Here is an 18,986-nt window from a genome sequence, read left to right as displayed (position 1 = left end):
ACTATTTAGAGGTGTACAAACCAGTTGTTTTTTTGCGCAAAAGCACTTTATATGTAAATAAAGGACCTGTATTTTGAGTTGGGAGCATATTCTAGGTGCATGCTAGGATAGCGCTCTCAAATTAGTCATCAAAGTTTCTAAGCAGCTGCAGACCTACCTGTAGTCTTAGCATAACTAGCATGCAATGTTACCATGTGAAATCCCACTTAGTTTGACAGTGTTGCAATTGGTCTATCCAATTCAAAGAGCCCCTTAAATGTGCTCCAACATTGAAGCCTTAACAGAGATTTCCCCGTAGTTCATCATAAAGGACCAAAGTCCTATAGCTGCAAATTTGCTAGTCTCTTTTGAGATGCAGTTGATGTCCGTTCTCACCCCCCATCCCCTACCTTGGCTAGTTAAACATCACATAAGCTTAGCAGATTCCATCTAGACCTCTTGGAACATGAGCTCACAGACAGGTCTGCTGCAGAGTCCATGTGAAGACGCTGGTTGATAATCCAGTAATGTTACAGATGTCCCACCAAGGCCCCAGATACGCAAAGGCAGCCATATTGGGACCAGCCCAAGTGTCAGATGCAGACCAGTTGACCTCACTCACTGGCACAAAAAAAAGCAGATTTATCCAGCTGAGCTCAGCCCAAATTCCTGACTCACAAAAATTTAAAGATCCAACATGATGGTCACGTTTTTAGTTTCAACAGCTCTCTGGAATGTAATGAGTATTTCCCTGAAACTACAGATCACTAAGCACCATGCTTTTAAGACAATGCAAACAACCCATCCCCCAAATCACTGTAGAACTTTTTTTTAAATCCTTTTATTACTCTTTTTTAACAAACAGCCCCAGGGACAGGGACCAGGGGAAGGGGAAAGAGAGGAAGTGAGGCCCCAGCCCCACAACCCCTTTCCCCCTTATATATTTATAATCTATATACAAGCCCCGGGGGTAGGGGGCAAGAGGAACTCCCTCAGCGGGGTGGGGGCAACCCAGGCTCCTTGTCCCCTCGGGACCCAGGCTCCTCTGCCCGTCTGGAGGGCCCTTCTCGAGAAGGCGGCCCTGTCCGCTCCCAAGGCTTAGGTATCCAGCGCAGGGCATCTGGTGGGGAGGCCTAGAGGACAGGCATGTGTTAAAGACTAAGTCATAGTGGGAGGTCAGGGATGGGATGGAAGGACAGAAAATCAGGTGGCAACTCCAATCTAGAGCTGGGGCTACAGGGGTTTCTCCTTCACCTGCTGGTAAAGGTCGATGCGCTGGGTGCGGAAGACTCCACTGTAGGTGGAAGGCGTGGCCTTGAGACGGGAATTGAGGCCAGAGAAGGACCTAAGAGCAGAAGGGCATCTAAGGCACGCCTAGGATCCAGACCCTGGTCCCAAAGTAAGGAAGCACTTGGAAAGTCCACATCCCTATTGCCTTTCACCTTCCAGTTGGGGGAGTCCGTGATGACCCAGGTCCCCCAAGATTGCTGCTCAGTTTTTGATAATCCTGGAACGGCTTTAGTTCCACTGGATGCAGCTGAGGGAAAAAAAATCATGAGCTCCCTGCCTTGAAATACAGAATCCCTACTCCTAAATCTTGGCACTCCCTAGCCCCTCAGTTGCTGTACCTTACCTCTGCTCGCCCCAAGCTAGCAGGGAAGGGCCTGGCAGGTGAAGGCAGCACCCGAGTAGCAGGAGCAGGTGGGGGCCGCACAGCCAGGCTTGGGGGCTGCAGAGCAGGGCCCACAGGTAACAGAGAAAGGGGAGGTGGGGCAGGAGGTGGTGCTGGCGGCAGGGAGCCAAAGTTCACCACAGGCAGCTGTGAGTCTACCATGGGTAGAAGCATCTGTAACAAGAAATTTGGGTGTGTATGTTGGGGGCAGGGAGGAATTGTCAGAAAACCAGGGAAAATCAAAGCCAGTGATTGGACAGAGAAATCAAATGAACGGGAAGTGGGAAGATACAACATACCTGCTGGGCAGGAGCCCCTGAAGGGAGAAAGCCACTTTGGCCACCAGGCTGCAGAGGAGTAGAATAAAAATCCGAAGGGGATGGCAGATCCTGGCGTACCTGTTGGGAAATGGGAAGAAATACACCAACCCCTCCAAAATCGTTCTCCCCACCCTATCCCCCAATATCTAACACCTGCCCCCCTCTTACCTGAAGCAACGATGTGTCAGGCAAAGGACTGGGGCAAAAAGCCGGAGAGTAGAGGAAGGAAGGTGGAGGGTAGAGAACTCCTCCAGCCGGCAACTTCCCCAGCTCTGCAGCTTGCAGTGTGGAGAAATCCAGAAACTGGCCCTTGAGAGCTACCCCAGAGAGCAGTGCCGAGGGAGGGGCTGGGCCGGGGGGTAGGTATAGGGGCTGTGATCTGGAAAGAAATTGTGGGGAGAAAAGCTGTTAGAAGCCAGTCCTAGCAATGCCTTAAGTCCACCAGCTTCTGGTACCCTAGAACTGTGTCTTCCCCTTCTCTCTCCCCTGAAACACATCTCCAAGTACTTCTGTGGTCCACAGGTATTGAGTCTTACCTGTAAGGGTGCAGTGAGGGTGTCCCAGGGCGGAAGCCTCCACTGTTTGGATGTAACTGAGAGTCCATGGCTCCCCCAGAGATCTGCAGAAAAGCAGGGTTGAAACATCTTTAGTATTTGTGGTCAAGAAAAGATCACCATCCCACCCATAGCAGCAGAATGTAGGGAGAAAAAGCATGTGACAAAGTGGTATTTCACAACTCTACAACATAGAAAGGCTTGATTATAAATACATACCAGGCAGAAAAAAATGATTTACTGAAGGGGTCATGCAATGGGAAGCGGGGCCTACCTCAGAACTGGAAGGCCCAGCACTGCCATAGAAGACCTCAGGATACAGACGCTGGCCTGAGGAGCTGGGCTCTGGGCCACAGTGCCCAGAACCCAGGTTCTTGGATTGTGGCTCAGCAGAGGCAGCAGCACTGGGAAGCAGCTCCCAGTCTCGTGATACAGGAATGGCCTGGGAAGGAGAGGCCTTGTGGAGACGGATGTCTGGCATCCTGGATGCCCTGGTCACTCCCAGCAATCTTCTCCGGAAATCTTGGGCCTTTCCACCAAATTCTTACTCCCACTTACCTCAGTGACTGATGCTGTTAGCTCCTTCTCTGCTTTCAAGCTGTCTCCTACCACTAGGCGTAAGTCCGAGTCCTGTGATCACAACAAGGCAGGAGACATTGTCCCATGACAGACATGCGTCCTCTATGTCCCACCTTTAGTCCTTCCCTTCTCTCCACCCAACTCAGGACACCCATATCCAGCCCACACAGACCTTGTCACTAGTGTCAAACTGGACTGGGGGACCAGGTAGATGGGATGGCCGAATGGGGCCAGGCTCTGTGCCTCGGTCTGTACGCTGTGATCGTTCTGTGCCAATGGGGCCAGGGGGCAGAGGCTGCTCCCGGGGCAGCTCCTGGATTGGGCACACAGTAAAGTGGGTCGGGGGAGGGGAAGGGAAATCCAAATTGGAATGCACAGAACACACATGCAGAGGGAAAAGGCAGAAAAAGGTAGGGCCAAAGTCAGATTCCTGGAAACATTCCCCTTGTCCTTTTTCAGTCTTTTACCTTTCTGTCCCCATCGTGGGGGGCAGGTGGCGGTCTCCTAGGAGGTTCAGAGCCAGGTGGACCCTCACAAGGAACAGCATTCAGGGGTGAGGGGCCTCCAGGCCTCTTGGGGGGTCCCTCTGCTGCCCCCTTGAGTCCTCCATCAGGGGAACTTCGCTGGCTGCAGGGACCTGATGACACCTGAGAATCCCCACTCAGGTCCACCCCACTGTCAGACTGACTCATCTGAGAGGAGTGGAGAAGGAGTTAGTTAAGTCAGGGTAGAAAGCACCCCAATAGCTGACTGATGCACACAGATAAACTGCAGAAGGGACAACCAAGTGAGAGAACAGCTCCAGACTCAACCCAGAGCAAGTGGGGGAGTATGGCCAGTGCTCAAAGAAGTCCTAGCTCAGACACACCCTCCCATCTTCACTCACCTCTGTGCCAGCCACATCCTCGAAGGGACTCAGGGGCTCCATCCAAGGCTCCATGGAGCTGGGCCGGTAACTCTTTCGGCTAGTGGCTGGAGAAGGGAGCACCAACCAGAAGACAAGTGAGAGGAGATGATGTTCAGAAGCCCATCTCATTCTTAACCCTTCTATCATAGTCCTTTCACTCAGTTTTACTCACCAGTATGTAAACGGTTCCAGATGTGAGGGGTCAGGGCCTCGGTGCCTGTATCTCTAGACTCTGCCTGAGGGCCTGGGCCCTCAGGCTTAGAGCCCAAGAATCCAGAGCTATGAGGTGGCGGCAAAGATTCCTACGGATGAGAAAGGCCACAGGCAAATCATGAATTGGGTGGGAACTGGGAATTATAGGAAGCCAGGACAGAGTGGGGTGACACAGTGTGTGGTGTGAGGCAACAAGGGAGACACATGAGACTAATACTGAGAATTCTGGAGTAAAAACACAGTGAGAAACAGGAACGAGAACGAAGAAAACATAACCAACAAGAATCTTCACGAGTAAGAGTGCAGCGAAGCACAATCTCAAACCCATCCTTTACCTCCTGTAGCAGCTCTGGTTTTCTGGGAGGCCGCTCCCGACGTTTAGCGGGAAAGGGACTAACCCGGGCAGAATCCCGAGGAGTCCCACCCACCCCTCTCACCATTGGCCCCGGATCCTCAAAGTGGGGGTCTGGGGAAGAGAAAAAGCGTCAGCATCTGCCTGGCTCTGCCACTGACCCTAACTTTTCCTCCCTACTCCATCTCCCAATCCTTCTACCCTTGATGCCTGCAGAAACCCACCCAGCAGCAGGGCCCCAGGCCAGGTTCTCCACCCGCTCCCTCCATCACTTGACCTTTTCTGGGGATGGAGATATTCCCACCCATAACCCCTCCAGCTTACCAGAACTGAGGCCGTTGTTGACCCTCTGGGGCTCATACCGGGTTGGGGGCCTAGAAGAGGGGCCCTGAGGGGTTTGGGGAGGTCCAGGCTTGTGCCTTGGGTGGCCCCCTGGTGCAGTTACACTCCCTTGACGGCTACTAAGCTGGGCCAGAGCCTGTTGGATGCCAGCAGGGTTGCTGTGGATAACTTGGTCCAGGCGGAAGACAGCAGAACTGCTGGGAGGTGGGGGAGGCAGGGGAAGCCCCGGGGGACGCTCCTCGGGAGGACGACTGGAGAAAACAGAGCATTAGCTCCAGTATCCACTAAATCGTTACTTTTTCCCACAAGTTATGTTTCCCAACTTCTGCTTACAACCTGTTCTCTTCCTTATTAAAGTCCAGGTGTTTCTGAGTCCTTCTAAGGGTTCCCATGTGTACAGGGGTACAGAGTAGAAAGCAAAGAACCAGGAATAAATACATACGTGGCTGTTCTTGACTCCATCACCCTACCAACTGCTTTCCAGTTGCCTTAGCCAGACACGGAAATCTAATTCTACAGTCCATGGCCCCTCAGGCCACAACCTCCACTGCACCCAATCTTTCCCTCAGGTTTTTTCCCCCTCCTCCAATTTTTAAACCACAATAAATTAAAGTTTGTCCCCACCCACCTTCGGTTCTTGGGAGAGGGCCAGCTCCTCTTGTCTCCTCGTCCTGGCCCGGTCCTTCCTCCAGGACCTCCACCGCCTCCTCCACTGCTGCCGCCACTGCTGCCAGCCTTGCCCCCTGGGCCAGGGCGCCGGTTCTGCCGTTCCATGCCTGGCCGCTGACTTGAGAAGCTCCGTTTACTCAAATCCTTGGCTCTCTGGCTCAGATCTCCGCGGGACATGGCTGAAATACCTGGCACAGCTCCACCTCCACCTCCCCCAGGAGTTCCCACAGCCTTGGGTGTTAGCAGTGCTGGTGGGGGTGCCTCTTTGTCCCCTCGGCGCTCACTGGCGAAGTCACTGCTCTCTGATGCAGTCTCCCATTCCTCATTGGCTTGGTCTGAGTTCTGGTTTGACAGATCAGGAGACTTGGCAGCTGCCCGGCGAGGTGGTGGGGCCACTGTGACTGTTGTGAGGGCCTCCTCAGGTCCAGGAGTGGAGGCTGGAAGGGTTAAGGAGGGCTTACCCTCAGACCCCCTTGCGGCATTTTCCCGTTCCTGTTTCAGCCTCCGGAAACGAGGTGGTTTATCCTGCTGCTGAGCCCTCCCATGTCGCCTCCTTCGGGGTCGCTCCCCGTCTTCCATGCCCACGTTGCTGCCTCCACTGCTGCCTCCGCGCGCCACGGGGGACAGAGGCCCTGGGATCAACTTCTCTTTCAAAGGCTCCTTACTTGGTGGCAAAGGGCCTGTGGGAGGTTTCTTGGGAGCCAGAGACTTGGCTGGAGGGCTCCAGCCGGGGCAAACTTGAGGAGGGGGCCTCCCTCCTCCTCGGCCCCGGCGAGATGGCACCCCTCTGGGAGTGAAGACGCGCCCACCCCGGGCAGTAAAGCGGGCTGGGGCTGGTGAAGGTGGGGCTCCTGGCGGTGGGGGACCAAGAGGGACCTGGGTGAGTGTGCCCTCCTTGGGTGGGGGGGCCTCCTTGTCTGAGGGAGCCAGATCACTCTCATGGGTCTCACTGCCTGTTTCCGAGCCCCGCTGCCGGCGCCGCTTGGGGATTTCCTCATACTCTGAACCCTCGCTCCGTGTCTCGCTGGCAGTGCGGCCTCGGGGAGCAGGAGGGTGGTTTGGTCCCCCTGCTCCCCCCCACGCCCATCATCTCGAAACTCTCGGTAACTGCGGAATTCCCGGCTTCGGGCTCCCCGCCCCCGTCCCCCATAGGTCCCCCGAAAACCCCTCCCTCTGGCAAAATACTCGCCTCGGCCCCGACCCCGGCAAGAGGTAGGACCCACTCTTTCGTAGGAATAGTCCCTCCTAAGCCTTGGGGCAGGGGAAAGATTCCCATTGGGTGGGGTCTCCTTGGGGCCCCCAAGCTTCCCCTTGGCTATCTTGAGTGGGTCTGGCTTTGGGGCTTTGGGGGTTTCATCCCCCTGTTCGAGAGGCTTGGGAGGCAGCTCTTCAACTTTTGTAGGTGGTGGAGGTTTCTTTATAGGCCCAGCCCGGCGGGGTGGGGCCCCTGGCTCCTCTGGAGGGATTCCACGACGACTGCTGCCTGGACGAGGGCCCCAGCGGGTCTCCGTGCGACTCTCTCTGCGGGGTGGTGGGGGACCCTGGCCTCCACTTCCGACTCCGCGGGCAGGCTTTCGGCCTGCTTCTGGCCCTGTCAGCTGTGCAGTCTCCTCCTTAGGGGGGTCCTTCTTGGGAGGTGGAGTTTGTATCTTGGCCCCTTCATCACTGCCTGGGGGCCAGGGGAGAGGACGGGGCCCTGGGGGAGCTGGTTCCTCCAGAGGAAAGCGAGAGATTGGGGGCCCAGGGGCTCCATTCTCAGGAAAGCCTGGATAACTGGCCAGATAGGGTGGTGGGGGAGGTACTGGAGGAGTCTCGCTCCTGAAGAGACAGAAAGAATGGAAATAAGTATCTCAGGAAAACCAGAACTAGGTGGGAAAAGAACACTTTATTATGACCTAGACTCTCTTTTACTGTTTTTCTGTTTGTTTTGGCAGAGATGGCATCTAGTTGCCCAGGCTGATCTCGTACTGCTGGGCTCAAGCAATCTTCTTGCCTCAGCCTCCCAAAATGCTGGGATTACAGGGATGAGCTACTGCATCTAGCCTCTCCTTTCCTGTTCATCCCTATCCCTACTGCTAACCCAAAGTACCTTTCTTCCAGGCCTAGATCCTTTCACTATGAACTCACCCATTTCTCATGACCAAGACTCACCTCATCCCCTTGTCATCCTCATCTGCAGCCTGGCGCAGTGGTGAGGTAAGTGGGCGGGGGTCAGTGGGTGTGGCGGTGAAGACATCTCCTACCCAGGCCAACTTTGGATCCACCGGTGGAGTGCCCCGTTCCCGTAACATAGCAGGTGCATGACGGTCAAATGGCTCTGAGCTTGAGCCCCCACTGTCTGAGCGCTCTCGGGGAACTAGGCCTGAAGAAACGAAAGAAAAAGAAAAATAATCCTACTCATGTCACAGGCCCTCCACCCCAAAAAGCATCTCTCCAATCTAGTCCTCCCTGTCAAGTCAGCTCATCCATCTCGTTCCCAGTAGGTATGGGCCTTGCCTGCTCTTGTATAACAAGATTATCCACTCAGCTTCGCTACAAGAGAATCAACCCACCCCAAATAAATCCTAGCAAATGAAGGACCACTCCTTCTTTCCTTTCATTCATTCATTCGTTCGTTCGTTTTTGAGATGGAGTTTTGCTCTTCATTCCTTTATCTTTGAGATGGAGTTTCACTCTTGTTGCCTAAGCTGGAGTGTGATGGCACAATCTCAGCTCACTGCAACCTCCACCTCCTGGGTTCAAGCGATTCTCCTGACTCAGTCTCCCGAGGAGCTGGGACTACAGGCGAGTGCCACCATGCCCGGCTATATTTTTTGTATTTTTAGTGGAAACAGGGTTTCACCACGTTAGCCAGGGTGGTCTCGAACTCCTGCACTCAGGTGATCTGCCCGCCTTGGCCTCCCTAAGTGCTGAGATTACAGGTGTGAACCACCATGCCTGGCCAACCACTGCTTATCTCTTAACTAAGCCCATTTTTGCAACACACCTATCTCAGCAGTGCTAAGCACATGCCCTTCCCTCTTCACTATGACGGGTAACACCCATCATACCAGTGTCACAGTTAAGACCCTAATACCCAATTCCTAAGACTGAGGGGATTTTCCTGTTTCCCACTCCTCCTCCCATGCCCCTTTACCAGAGGGATGCACGCCAGGAGGGTAGAAGTCTAGAGGAGGCCGACCCTGGAGGAGCCGGGGGTCCACATAAGGAGGAATCATCATCCATCGGGGATCAAAGTTCATTGGGGGCATGGGTGGGGGCCGGCCCAGAGCACCTGGGTACAGGGCCTTGGGGGGTGGGGGCGGAGCTTGCGGAGCTGGCACAGCCCCCAGGGTCACAGGTTGTGGTGGTGATGGGGGCACTGGGGTAGGAGGGGCAGAGCCCTGTTGATGCTGCTGCCACTGCTGCTGCTGCTGTTGCTTCAGGAGCTGCTCCTAGGAAAGACAAGATGAGAGAGGCTCAAAGCACACACGGACAAAGGAATCAGCAAAGAAAAAACTTGGACTAGGTGAAATTGCGGTGACAAATGGACAAAGAAGCAAAGGGACCCAGAAGGTAACTTATGAAGAGAATTAGGTACTGAAGCCAGGAAGAAAAGCAGCCCTCAGAGAGTAAACAACTTGATTTTACCTGCTGCTGCCGCTGGAAACGAGGAGGCAACGACTTCTGATATTTGGGGTAGCCCAAGCCCTGACTAGGGGGCTGGCGGGTGGGACCAATCCCATCACCCTTGGGTTCCACCTTTGGAGCTGGGGGTGTGGTAGGAGGAGGAACCTCTTCTGGCGGTTCAGGACCCTCTTTTGAGGGCAATTGTGGTTCCACTGCATCGAAAAAAAAACACAACAGAGTGATCTAGTTCAACAACAGACAGTCCATGAACACTCCAGAAATATCAGGTCTCATCTCTAGCTCCCTTAAGACTGAGGTACGCTATTCAACATCTATTCTATTGAAGTCCCTCCCATTTAAGACCCATTAAAGCACTTTATGGCCTCTCATGAGCCTATGGTGGTGGCATAGCTTTCTATGAAATCATCAGAAAAACAGTACTTTCTTCAGTCTTGGCCTATAGGAAATGGGTTTTTATTGATTTTTTTTTTTTGAGACGGAGTCTCGCTCTGTCGCCCAGGCTGGAGTGCAGTGGCCGGATCTCAGCTCACTGCAAACTCCGTCTCCCGGGTTTACGCCGTTCTCCTGCCTCAGCCTCCCGAGTAGCTGGGACTACAGGCACCTGCCACGTCGCCCGGCTAGTTTTTTTGTATTTTTTAGTAGAGACGGGGTTTCACCGTGTTAGCCAGGATGGTCTCGATCTCCTGACCTCGTGATCCGCCCGTCTCGGCCTCCCAAAGTGCTGGGATTACAGGCTTGAGCCACCGCGCCCGGCCCCTGATATATTTCTTATGAGACATTTTTTTTTTTTTTTGAGACAGAGTCTTGCTCTGTCACCTAGGCTGGAGTGCAATGGCATGGTCTCGGCTCACAGCAACCTCTGCCTCCTGGGTTCAAGCGATTCTCCTGCCTCAGCCTCCCAAGTAGCTGGGACTACAGGCACGTGCCACCACACTTGGCTAATTTTTGTATTTTTAGTAGAGACGGGTTTCACTACATTGGCCAGGCTGGTCTTGAACTCCTGACCTCGTGATCTGCCCGCCTCAGCCTCCCAAAGTGCTGGGATTACAGGCATGAACCACCATGCCTGGCCGACAGGGTCTTGTTTTGTTGCCCAGGCTGGTTTCAAACTCCCTAGGCTCAAGCGATCCTCCACCCCAAGCTTCCCAAAGTATTGGGATTACAGGCGTGAGCTACAGTACTCTGCCAAGAAACGGTATTAGACTACAACCTAGGATTTCAGACAGAATCTTCCCTCCTTCAGATATACAGATGACAGGATACCATCACTGATAACCAATAAACCAAAACAACTGCCTTCTACTTCACTTGTCCCCAGCCTTACCACCCTGCATCTTTAAGCACCTTGAAGCAGTGATCTGACATCTGGTAGTACCTATCCCCATCTCCATACCTGGGCTGGCTTCGAAGCTGCCACTGCTGGTGCTACTGGTACTGCCACCACCACTCACCAGAGTGGGAGCTGCAGCCACACCTGGAGTGGGAGTAGATTGGGCAGGAGGGGCCTGTGCTGGCTCTTCAGGTTCTTTCTCTGGTGTTGGGGCTGATGCCGGAGGTGGAGCGAGAGGTGCAGGGAGTTCTTTAGGGACTGCAGATGGTGGAGCTGGGGTAGAAGGGGCAGCAGGCTCTGCTTTGAGCCGCTTGTCAGGTGCCCCAAACTTTTCATCGAGTCGCTTGAGCTTCTCAGCACAGGCTGCCCGGCGCTCTTCCTGCATGCGCCGCTCCTCTTCTTCTCGCCGTCGCCGGGCCCGCTCCACTGCCAGGGAAATCTCAGATGATGACTGCTTTCGTCGCTGCCGCCATGCCTCGTCCTCATCTTCAGGTGCTGGGGGCTTGCAGGGAGGACCCCCACGATCCTGTCAATTGGCAAGACCCAGCAGGGCCAGGGGTATCAGTTATTATGCTTTCTATCATCTCTTCCACAGACCAATCAACTGTCGCTACTTGCAGGATGTAAGGACCCATGCTTTGGCGTTGATCTCTCTGGGTGGTGACAAATTTATCCGGGTCTTGTCTGAGACCAGGTCTTGCTATGTGGCCCCGGCTGATCTTGAACTCCTGGGCTCAAGTGATCCTTCTGCTTCAGCCTGCTGACTGGCTTGGACTACAGATGCACACTACCAGATCCAGCTATCTAGCCACCCTAGTCTTTTTTTCTGTTCTCCCTCTCCTTCAGAAACCCAAATACCCAGGCCTCCCTGTTCTTCTTTCCTCATTAGCATCCCAGTTTCTCACTTCTTACCCAGACTCCGCTATCACCAAAGATATTTCCAAGCTTTCCAGGATGTTCTGCAGCCTGGCACTTCACACAGTCCATTTTTAGCACCCTTTTCCTCTACATCACAACTGCTTCCATTACTCAGCTGACACTGACTTCCCACAGCTGACCCTCTCAATCCCTTATTGTAGACACTCACTGGGTAGTCCCCAGGGGGGCCCCAGTTCCCGGCGGGGCCCCGGTGAGGTAGGGGAGGCTTTGGGGCAGGAGGTCCTGGCTCAGTCTCTGGAGGCCGAGAGGTTTCTGCCCAGGCCGTCTTAGGAGGGGGCGGTTCGCTGTTGGGGGAGTTGCCCTTTTTGCCATCTGCTTCAGTGGGCCGTTCCTCACCAGATGCTGATTGGGAATCCTTGCTGTGAGCAGATCAACAGTACAATTAAAATCAGCTGCAACTAATATACTCCTCTAAGAGTATATTACCAAAACACAAGATCCCCTCTTCCTCTCCCCTGATGGCCCTAACTCACTGGCCCTCAGCTCCCTCCTCATCAGAGTCTCGCCCATCTTCCTCATCGCTGAACTTGAGCTTTTCAGTGTAGTCAACCTCTTCATGGGCCCCTGAGGGGAAATATGAGTATTAGTAACCCAAGCATTCTGCCCTCCAATCTCAGAAGGTAGTCTGGAACTATGATTGACTACCAATGCCAGCACCCTTCCCTCTGAAGTCTAGATCCACCAATGAAGTCTTATTCCTCTCTCCACTTTGCCAGCACTTGGTATTCCCCATCCATCCTTCCCTACCCTTTTCTTTTTTCCTTTTAAGAGGTAAAGTCTCGCTCTGTTGCCCAGGCTGGAGTTCAATGGCATGATCATAGATCACTGTGACCTCCAACTCCTGGGCTCAACTGATCCTCCCACCTCAACCTCCACAGTAGCTGGGACCACAAACGCATAGTCCACAGTCAACTAATTAAAATAAGCTTTTTTTTTTGTAGAGGTGGGGGTCTTGCTATGTTGCCCAGGCTGGTCTTGAACTCCTGGCTTCAAGCGATCCTCTCACCTAACACTCCCAAAGCACTGGGATTACAGATGTGAGCCACTGGGCCTAGCCTTCCCTACACTTCAATGTCTGCCTTTCACCCACATAACCCTGTATTCTTTTTTTCCTCATTAGGTTTTGCCTTTCAAGATCCAAATTCTTGACCCTTAACATCCACTTACCTGCCCAACCATCATCATTCTCCTGATCCAACTGATCAAACTCTTTGAGATTATCTTCTTTGAGAATAGAGGGACGACCCACAGGCTCTACTAGACGCATTGGTGGCCCCGAGCCTCGGGGGCCCGCCACACGGGGAAAACGGCTGTACACAGAAAAGAAAATGAAAGATGGCATATTGTATAACCACATACAAGACTGATCCTAAACTGAGCCTCTTGGCTAGAAAACCATCTCCTCCCCCAATAAGCTTCCCCTCCCCCCAGCCACAAACCCAGACCTGGATTGCTCACCTGGGCCCATCAGGAGTGGGGTATCGGTAAGGCCCCTGGGGTCCATAGGGCGGAGGGAACGGGAGATATGGGGGATACATCTGTAAAACGGTCCAACAGTAGCTGCTCAGAGGGATAGTCATACACCCTTCTAGCTCCTTAAGCCTGCTATCAATCATCCTCCCACCCTCCTTTCTATCTCATAGGTCAAAGACTATGTCCTGAGTCCTAGCTCTCCAGCTTCCAGCGTAATCGCTCCAAGACAAGACACCAAGACTCACGAAGGGCGGCATCATTCCGCGGTAGGGAGGGAACTGGGGTGGGCCTGAAGGTTGCAACGCCCCCCGGGGATCATGACCATGATGAAGTTTGGAGTCCGGGCCCTCCAGCTCATCAGGGCCACGCCCACCTCCGTCCCTCCAAGTTGTAGAATCTGTATTTTGGAAAAGGTAGAGAGAGGTATCAATGATTGGAGGGCAAGCGAACATAGCTGAAAGTGATGGGGAAGAAGGTGAATAAGCTGGCACTTAGCTCTGAGATGGAATAGATTATGTCTTGGCCAAAAGACAGCCACTCACTTTGGGGGCGGAGGCTTGGTCCGGGCCCAGACGACTGTTCGGCAGACTCCCTTTCCTTGGCAGCCTTGTCCTGGTCGCCAGCCGCCTGCAGGGTCGGAAATTCCTCTCGAGAGAATCGCGACAGTAGGCTTGATGCCCTTCCACCTATTAGGATGGTGATACAGAATAGGAGGCAGAAGTTTATTTACTGAGAACGTGCTATAAAAGTGGAAGGCTCTGACTGGGCATGGTGGCTCACGCTTGTAATCCCAGCACTGTGGGAGGCTGAGGCGGGTGGATCACGAGGTCAAGAGATCGAGACCATCCCGGCCAACATGGTGAAACCCCATCTCTACTAAAAATACAAAAAAAATTAGCTGGGCCTGTTGGCACGTGCCTGTCGCGGCTGAGGCAGGAAAATCACTTGAACCCAGGAGACAGAGGTTGCAGTGAGCCAAGATTGTGCCACTGCACACCAGCCTGGGTGACAGAGTTAGACTCCATTTCAAAAAAAAAAAAGTGGAAGGTTCTGACAGGTACCAGACTATCAGGTTTCCTGCCTTCAAACTCACCCCCCTAGAAAATAACTGCTTATTCTCCAAGAAGGTCAGTTCTGGGACCACTATATTCCATCATATAAGACTAAGACTTAAAGTTGCTCATGTGCCTCCATGAAACTGAATTATGGGCAGTTCTTGATTTAGCCAAAGAGGACCAAGGTAACTTGGCTGAAAATACAGTGCAGGGCTCATGCATCCCATGGTGCCCAAACACAGCTCCCCAATTAAATGCTGCACTCACCATCTCCATGTGCTCCATGGGTGACGCTGGCTTGTGCCCAGGACTTTACCCCGCTTGGAACCAAAGGAGTGTTCTGGGGAAGTGTTCAGAGAGATGATAAATGATGTGGGTGGGACAGCTATGAGCCATTCTTCCCCCTACCCCTCCAGTTCTCCAGGTACCTCTGGGGCTGCTGGGGGTCGTTTCGGCTGGTTGGAGGCAGGCGTCTGTGAAGCCGGCAGTGGCTGCGATTCCGGCGGCTGAGCGGTTGAGGCATCGGAACTGAGGGGATAGAATGGGAAGGGTACTCTGGCCTGAGATGCCTCCCTGACATCTCCAACTGGTGGAGACTCAGGACTGAAATCATGCCCATTGCTGCCATTTATAAATATAAGGACAAAATAATTTTGTCATCCTTTGCAGGCTGTTGTCTGTTTCTTCATGCTTTCTCTCCAAGACAAAAAGCTAAAGGTACCACTCCTTAGCCATTTAACAAGAAACCTGCAATAGGTAAGAAAGGGACTTCTTCCTTTGTCTCTGGCTCATACATGGCTGCGCTAAACCAAGCCCCAACACTCCCTGAAGTCCAAGTTAAAATATCCATCACTCTAGGTCCCCCAAGCCTCTGTCTACCTCTTGGGGTCGGACTGCTCCTGTTTGCTTGCCCATCCTGTTCCGTCTTTCGGCACTAGTGAGACATTGGGGTCATTGCCTTTGTTCTCAGCTTTCAGGCTTGGAAGGTTGGCTGGAGGTGGCATACGCCGGGCAATGGCAACTTTCCCGAGACTCTGCAGGCCATGGCGAGGGGCAACTGGAGAAAAAGATGGAAAGAGGGTCAAAAATGCCTCATATGGGGGATCTGATGGCCTCCTATCCTGGGCCACGTTTATACATCTTGAATATCTTATTACCCACTTCCTCCAAACTTCTCTTAGAAGGGATTCCTTCCCCTGCCCTTAATAATCTCCGAAATCAGGCCAGTTGTGGTGGCTCACTCTTGTAATCCCAGCACTTTGACAGGCTGAGGCAGGCAGATCACCTGAGCTCAGGAGTTCAAGACCAGCCTGACCAAAATGGAGAAACCCTGCCTCTACTGAAAATACAAAATTAGCCGGGTGTGGTGGCGCATGCCTATAATCCCAGCTACTCGGGAGGCTGAGGCAGGAGAATCGCTTGAACCCAGGAGGCGGAGGTTGTGGTAAGTCAAGATCATACCATTGCACTCCAGCCTGGGCAAGAAGAGCGAAACTTGGTCTCAAAAAAAAAAAAAAAAAAATCTCTGAAATCCCTATCAAGAAGGCTGAGATATGTAACATTCAATGCTTCTATGTGAGATTGGTTGATCATAAGCCTGCAAGAAGCAAGCTGGCCTCAAAGTCTCCCAAATCCACATTTCTTTGCCTCCAATTCTTACGTGTCCAAAGACAGGGAACCACAGACACGCCTTTGTAGGAGGGTAACTGGTGTTCACCCAGAGCCATACCCCCTTTAAAGGACCCAATGTAAAGTTGGGAAGTCTCTAGTCTTTTGGCATTTCTACTACAGCCACTTCCCTTTAAAGAGCTCTAAAACATATGCCCCATGCACGCCTAGCTTCCAACCATCAGAAGCATCTTTGCAGGACCCTCACCAGCGGGTTTCTGGATCTCTAAGGACTTGCCCTTATACGTATCAAACAGGTTGAGCGAGGAATACTTCTTTCCATCCTTTCCCTTGGCAGTCGGCCCCGAGCGATCGGACATTGCGCTGGAAGCTCATTGAGTATGTTGGGTCCTGCAGGCACCTCCCCCAAAACGTGCCGGAGCCTGTGGGCCAGACAGCAAGTGTCTCAGTCTCTGTTTCCTGGTCAGACCATAACAGAAGCTTAAAAACTCCTATGCATTGTCATTAGGGACTCAGATATGAGGCCCCCTGCTGTCTTTTCCTCCACTCTATGTAAACTGCCCACTCTTTTCAAGCGACCATGATCTACTTAGCTCCCTCACAGCTCAAATGCCATGTTCCCTCCTTTCCCCCAGACACCTTTGTCAACGAAATCTAAGTAAAAATCCAGTATCCTCCTAGTATAAACACTCTGCCCTTTGTGCCTGTCTACAAAGGGTAGCAGCCTTTGCATTCCCTACAAGTAGTAATCTCTTCTCTCTCCACCAAAATCGCTTCAGAGGCTTACAACAGGGCAAACAAATTCAAGCAAGAGAAAACTAAAAAAGCATACAATTCCATCATGGAAGAAACAACGCTTTAGATTCCCTATTTATTGGACACCAGCTCCCTAATCATGTCCCCAGGACCCTGTACCCCAGGCTCTCTGCCCAACAGCCTCATCTCCATCTGGGAAGGTTTGCAGGAAGGTATGCTGGGAGTTTAAGGATTTTATGAGCTTGCTCAGCCGGAATGGGGGTTGGTACCAGAGAAATCCTCATAGAACAACTGGGGCTCTACATACTCCCAGGCTATAGGAACCCCAAGTATTTGAAATATCCCATCTTTTTCTAAACTTGCTCCTGTATTGGCTCCTGGAAAAAATCGCCTCCAGATGAAATACTGTTTTACCATATGAAGAACAGAGAAAAAGCATTATGGAGCCACCTAGCACCCTGCAACCATGGGCCAGAAAACAGAGGGCCAAGGCCAGAGCCATCTTCGTTTTCCTATCCTCATTAAAAAGGTCCGTCACCAGTGTTTCTTTCCTTGATACCTCCAGCTCCCTAAGCAAGCCAGACGACAGGTCTCTCAGTCCGTTCCAGTGTGACCAGGTATTCGTTTATGGATGGGAACAGTGTAAAGAGATGAGAAATAGCGGGGAAGAAAGCAGGGAAATCCAGACAGGCCCAGAATGAGAGCCAAAATTGGAGAGAAAGAACTTTATGACAAGCTAGAGATGACATGGATGTTGCTTCGCAGATGTTTAAGGAGGCCAATCTGTGAAAATAAACATATGAAGGGAAAAGGAATAAAAGAATCATGGAGTGAGCAGACCAAAGCTAACAGAAAGTAACAGAAAATTCCACCACATGAAAGCAGGTGGAAAATATATGGAAACAGGTATGGTAAAAAAAGGATGCAGACAACTAGGTAAGGGGGAAGAGGCCCGAGAAGAAAAACGGGGTAGTGGGAGAAAGGAGACGAGGAATAAGAAAAATGAAAAAGCAGACATAGGGCGACTGAGCAATGCAGAAAGCAAAGATGCTGGATAAAAAGCAGGGTTCTAGAGTGGGAGTGGCTCGACACGAAGAGGGGCATCCAGAGAGGGGGAACACAGCGCTGGGTGATAGGAGGGGGTCCAATATGGAGGAAAAGCGCCCTTCCCAGAGAACCATCAGGCGCGGCCCACCCCGGGGCGGCAGCCGGGGAGGGGGCCCACAGATGTGGGTGAGAAGCCAAGAACGCAGCGAAGGGTAGGGAATTACGGGCCCAGGCGCAGGGGTCACCCCCTGAAGCCAAGACAGTGGGTGGGTAAGGGCACACTATGGATCCTGAATGAACGGCCAAAGGTGCAGGTCCCGGAGTAGAGGTACCGGAGGGGGAGGGGCAGGCAGGCCCGGCAGCAGGAGGACAAAATGGCGGCGGCTAATGGCAGCTTCTCCTCCCCCCGGCCCGCCACCGCCGCCGCCGCCGCCGCCGCCGCCACCGCCACCGCCACCGCCACCACCTCTCCCGCGCCGAAAAAGGGTGTCAGCGCACAGTTCACCCAGACTCACCTGGCCGGGTGCGCGGGGATCCGGGACCCGGGCCTAGAGGCTCCCCGGGACGGGATGGCGGTGGGGCGGGGGAGGATGGCGGCGGATGGCGCCGGGTTCGGCTCCTCCCGTCTCCCTCGCTCACTCCGCGGCTGAGCTCCGACTAACGGCCCATCCGGGCAACCGCCGCCCCCGGGAGCACCCCCCACCTCCCACCTCCCTCCGCCCCTAAACACGCCCCTTGATTTGCATAAAGGGCGGGGCGCTTTCTACCCTAACTCTCTTTACTTCCAGGGCTGTCCTTAGTTTTAAAAAAAAAAAAGCGCCGGGCGCGCGGAGCGTGCGGAGGTTATTTGCATAAAGAGGAGGGACCTAAGGACACTACGACGTCGATTGGCTAAGGAGGCGGGCCCCCAGCGTCGGCCGTTGGGACGTGTTGAGGGGGCGGGAATGCGGTGCAGGTCGGCTGGGCGGTTGGGACGCAGAATTTACACGACGAATGCGGGAGAAAGAGGCGGAGCGTGCGTCGGACGTTCGTAGAAAGATGGGAGCGGAGAGACGTAGGAACGCCAAAAGTGGAAGGGAACGACTCACGGCCTGTGGCGCCTTCAGCTGGGGAGGAGAGAGAGGACGCGGGCTGGCGGGCGGGATTAGCTGCCGGAGGGCGGAGTTTCCGCAGACTTGGTACGAGTTCTAGCTCTAGCGTCCCTTTGCCGTGAATTTGGGGAGGTGGTTGGAGCGTGGGGAATGCATCAGAAGGGCGGGGCCTTCCAGTTGTTAAATCACGTCATGCAAATAAGGTGGATAGACAGACCAATCCAAAGGTCCTGGGAGGTGTTTCGCCCGCACCATGTAGCGTAAGCCGTCTTCGGGCAGTTCTATTTATTTGCATAATGTATGCAAATCGTTTGAACAAAGATAGGCTAGGAATGACTTGTTCATCAAAATATGGGCAACCATCGACTAAGACGGACATTTAATTTTATAACCTATAACTTTCGTGAATAAATTTTTATATTTGATACCGGGAATTTGTAATTTCTTAA

The 18,986-nt window shown here is 53.1% G+C and overlaps 1 protein-coding gene and 1 non-coding gene across 2 annotated transcripts; both read right to left on the bottom strand.

Moving 5' to 3' along the window:
* Positions 1 to 804: 804 nt before the first annotated feature.
* PRRC2A (proline rich coiled-coil 2A) lies at positions 805 to 18,185 on the bottom strand. The gene is given in 32 exon segments (XM_033216584.1): positions 805 to 1,112; positions 1,234 to 1,324; positions 1,422 to 1,516; positions 1,613 to 1,825; positions 1,951 to 2,049; positions 2,140 to 2,350; positions 2,508 to 2,590; positions 2,800 to 2,967; positions 3,084 to 3,155; positions 3,277 to 3,417; positions 3,572 to 3,796; positions 3,991 to 4,076; positions 4,184 to 4,313; positions 4,560 to 4,690; positions 4,901 to 5,169; positions 5,547 to 6,666; positions 6,669 to 7,405; positions 7,739 to 7,949; positions 8,724 to 9,021; positions 9,218 to 9,408; positions 10,611 to 11,073; positions 11,635 to 11,845; positions 11,960 to 12,050; positions 12,654 to 12,796; positions 12,945 to 13,024; positions 13,205 to 13,356; positions 13,502 to 13,645; positions 14,282 to 14,354; positions 14,443 to 14,542; positions 14,894 to 15,071; positions 15,891 to 16,065; positions 17,962 to 18,185. Coding segments are annotated over 31 exon segments (6,459 nt in total). The 5' UTR covers positions 16,003 to 16,065; positions 17,962 to 18,185; the 3' UTR covers positions 805 to 971.
* LOC117088896 lies at positions 15,586 to 15,717 on the bottom strand. Its single transcript, XR_004439411.1, has one exon. It is a non-coding gene; the product is annotated as a small nucleolar RNA SNORA38 (small nucleolar RNA).
* Positions 18,186 to 18,986: the final 801 nt, after the last annotated feature.

This window comes from Trachypithecus francoisi, unplaced genomic scaffold (genome assembly GCF_009764315.1).
Source record: "Trachypithecus francoisi isolate TF-2019V2 unplaced genomic scaffold, Tfra_2.0 Lachesis_group10, whole genome shotgun sequence".
In the NCBI taxonomy this organism is placed as follows: domain Eukaryota; kingdom Metazoa; phylum Chordata; class Mammalia; order Primates; family Cercopithecidae; genus Trachypithecus; species Trachypithecus francoisi.
Note: the sequence above shows the minus strand (reverse complement) of the source record. Positions and strands in the feature narration are given on the sequence as shown.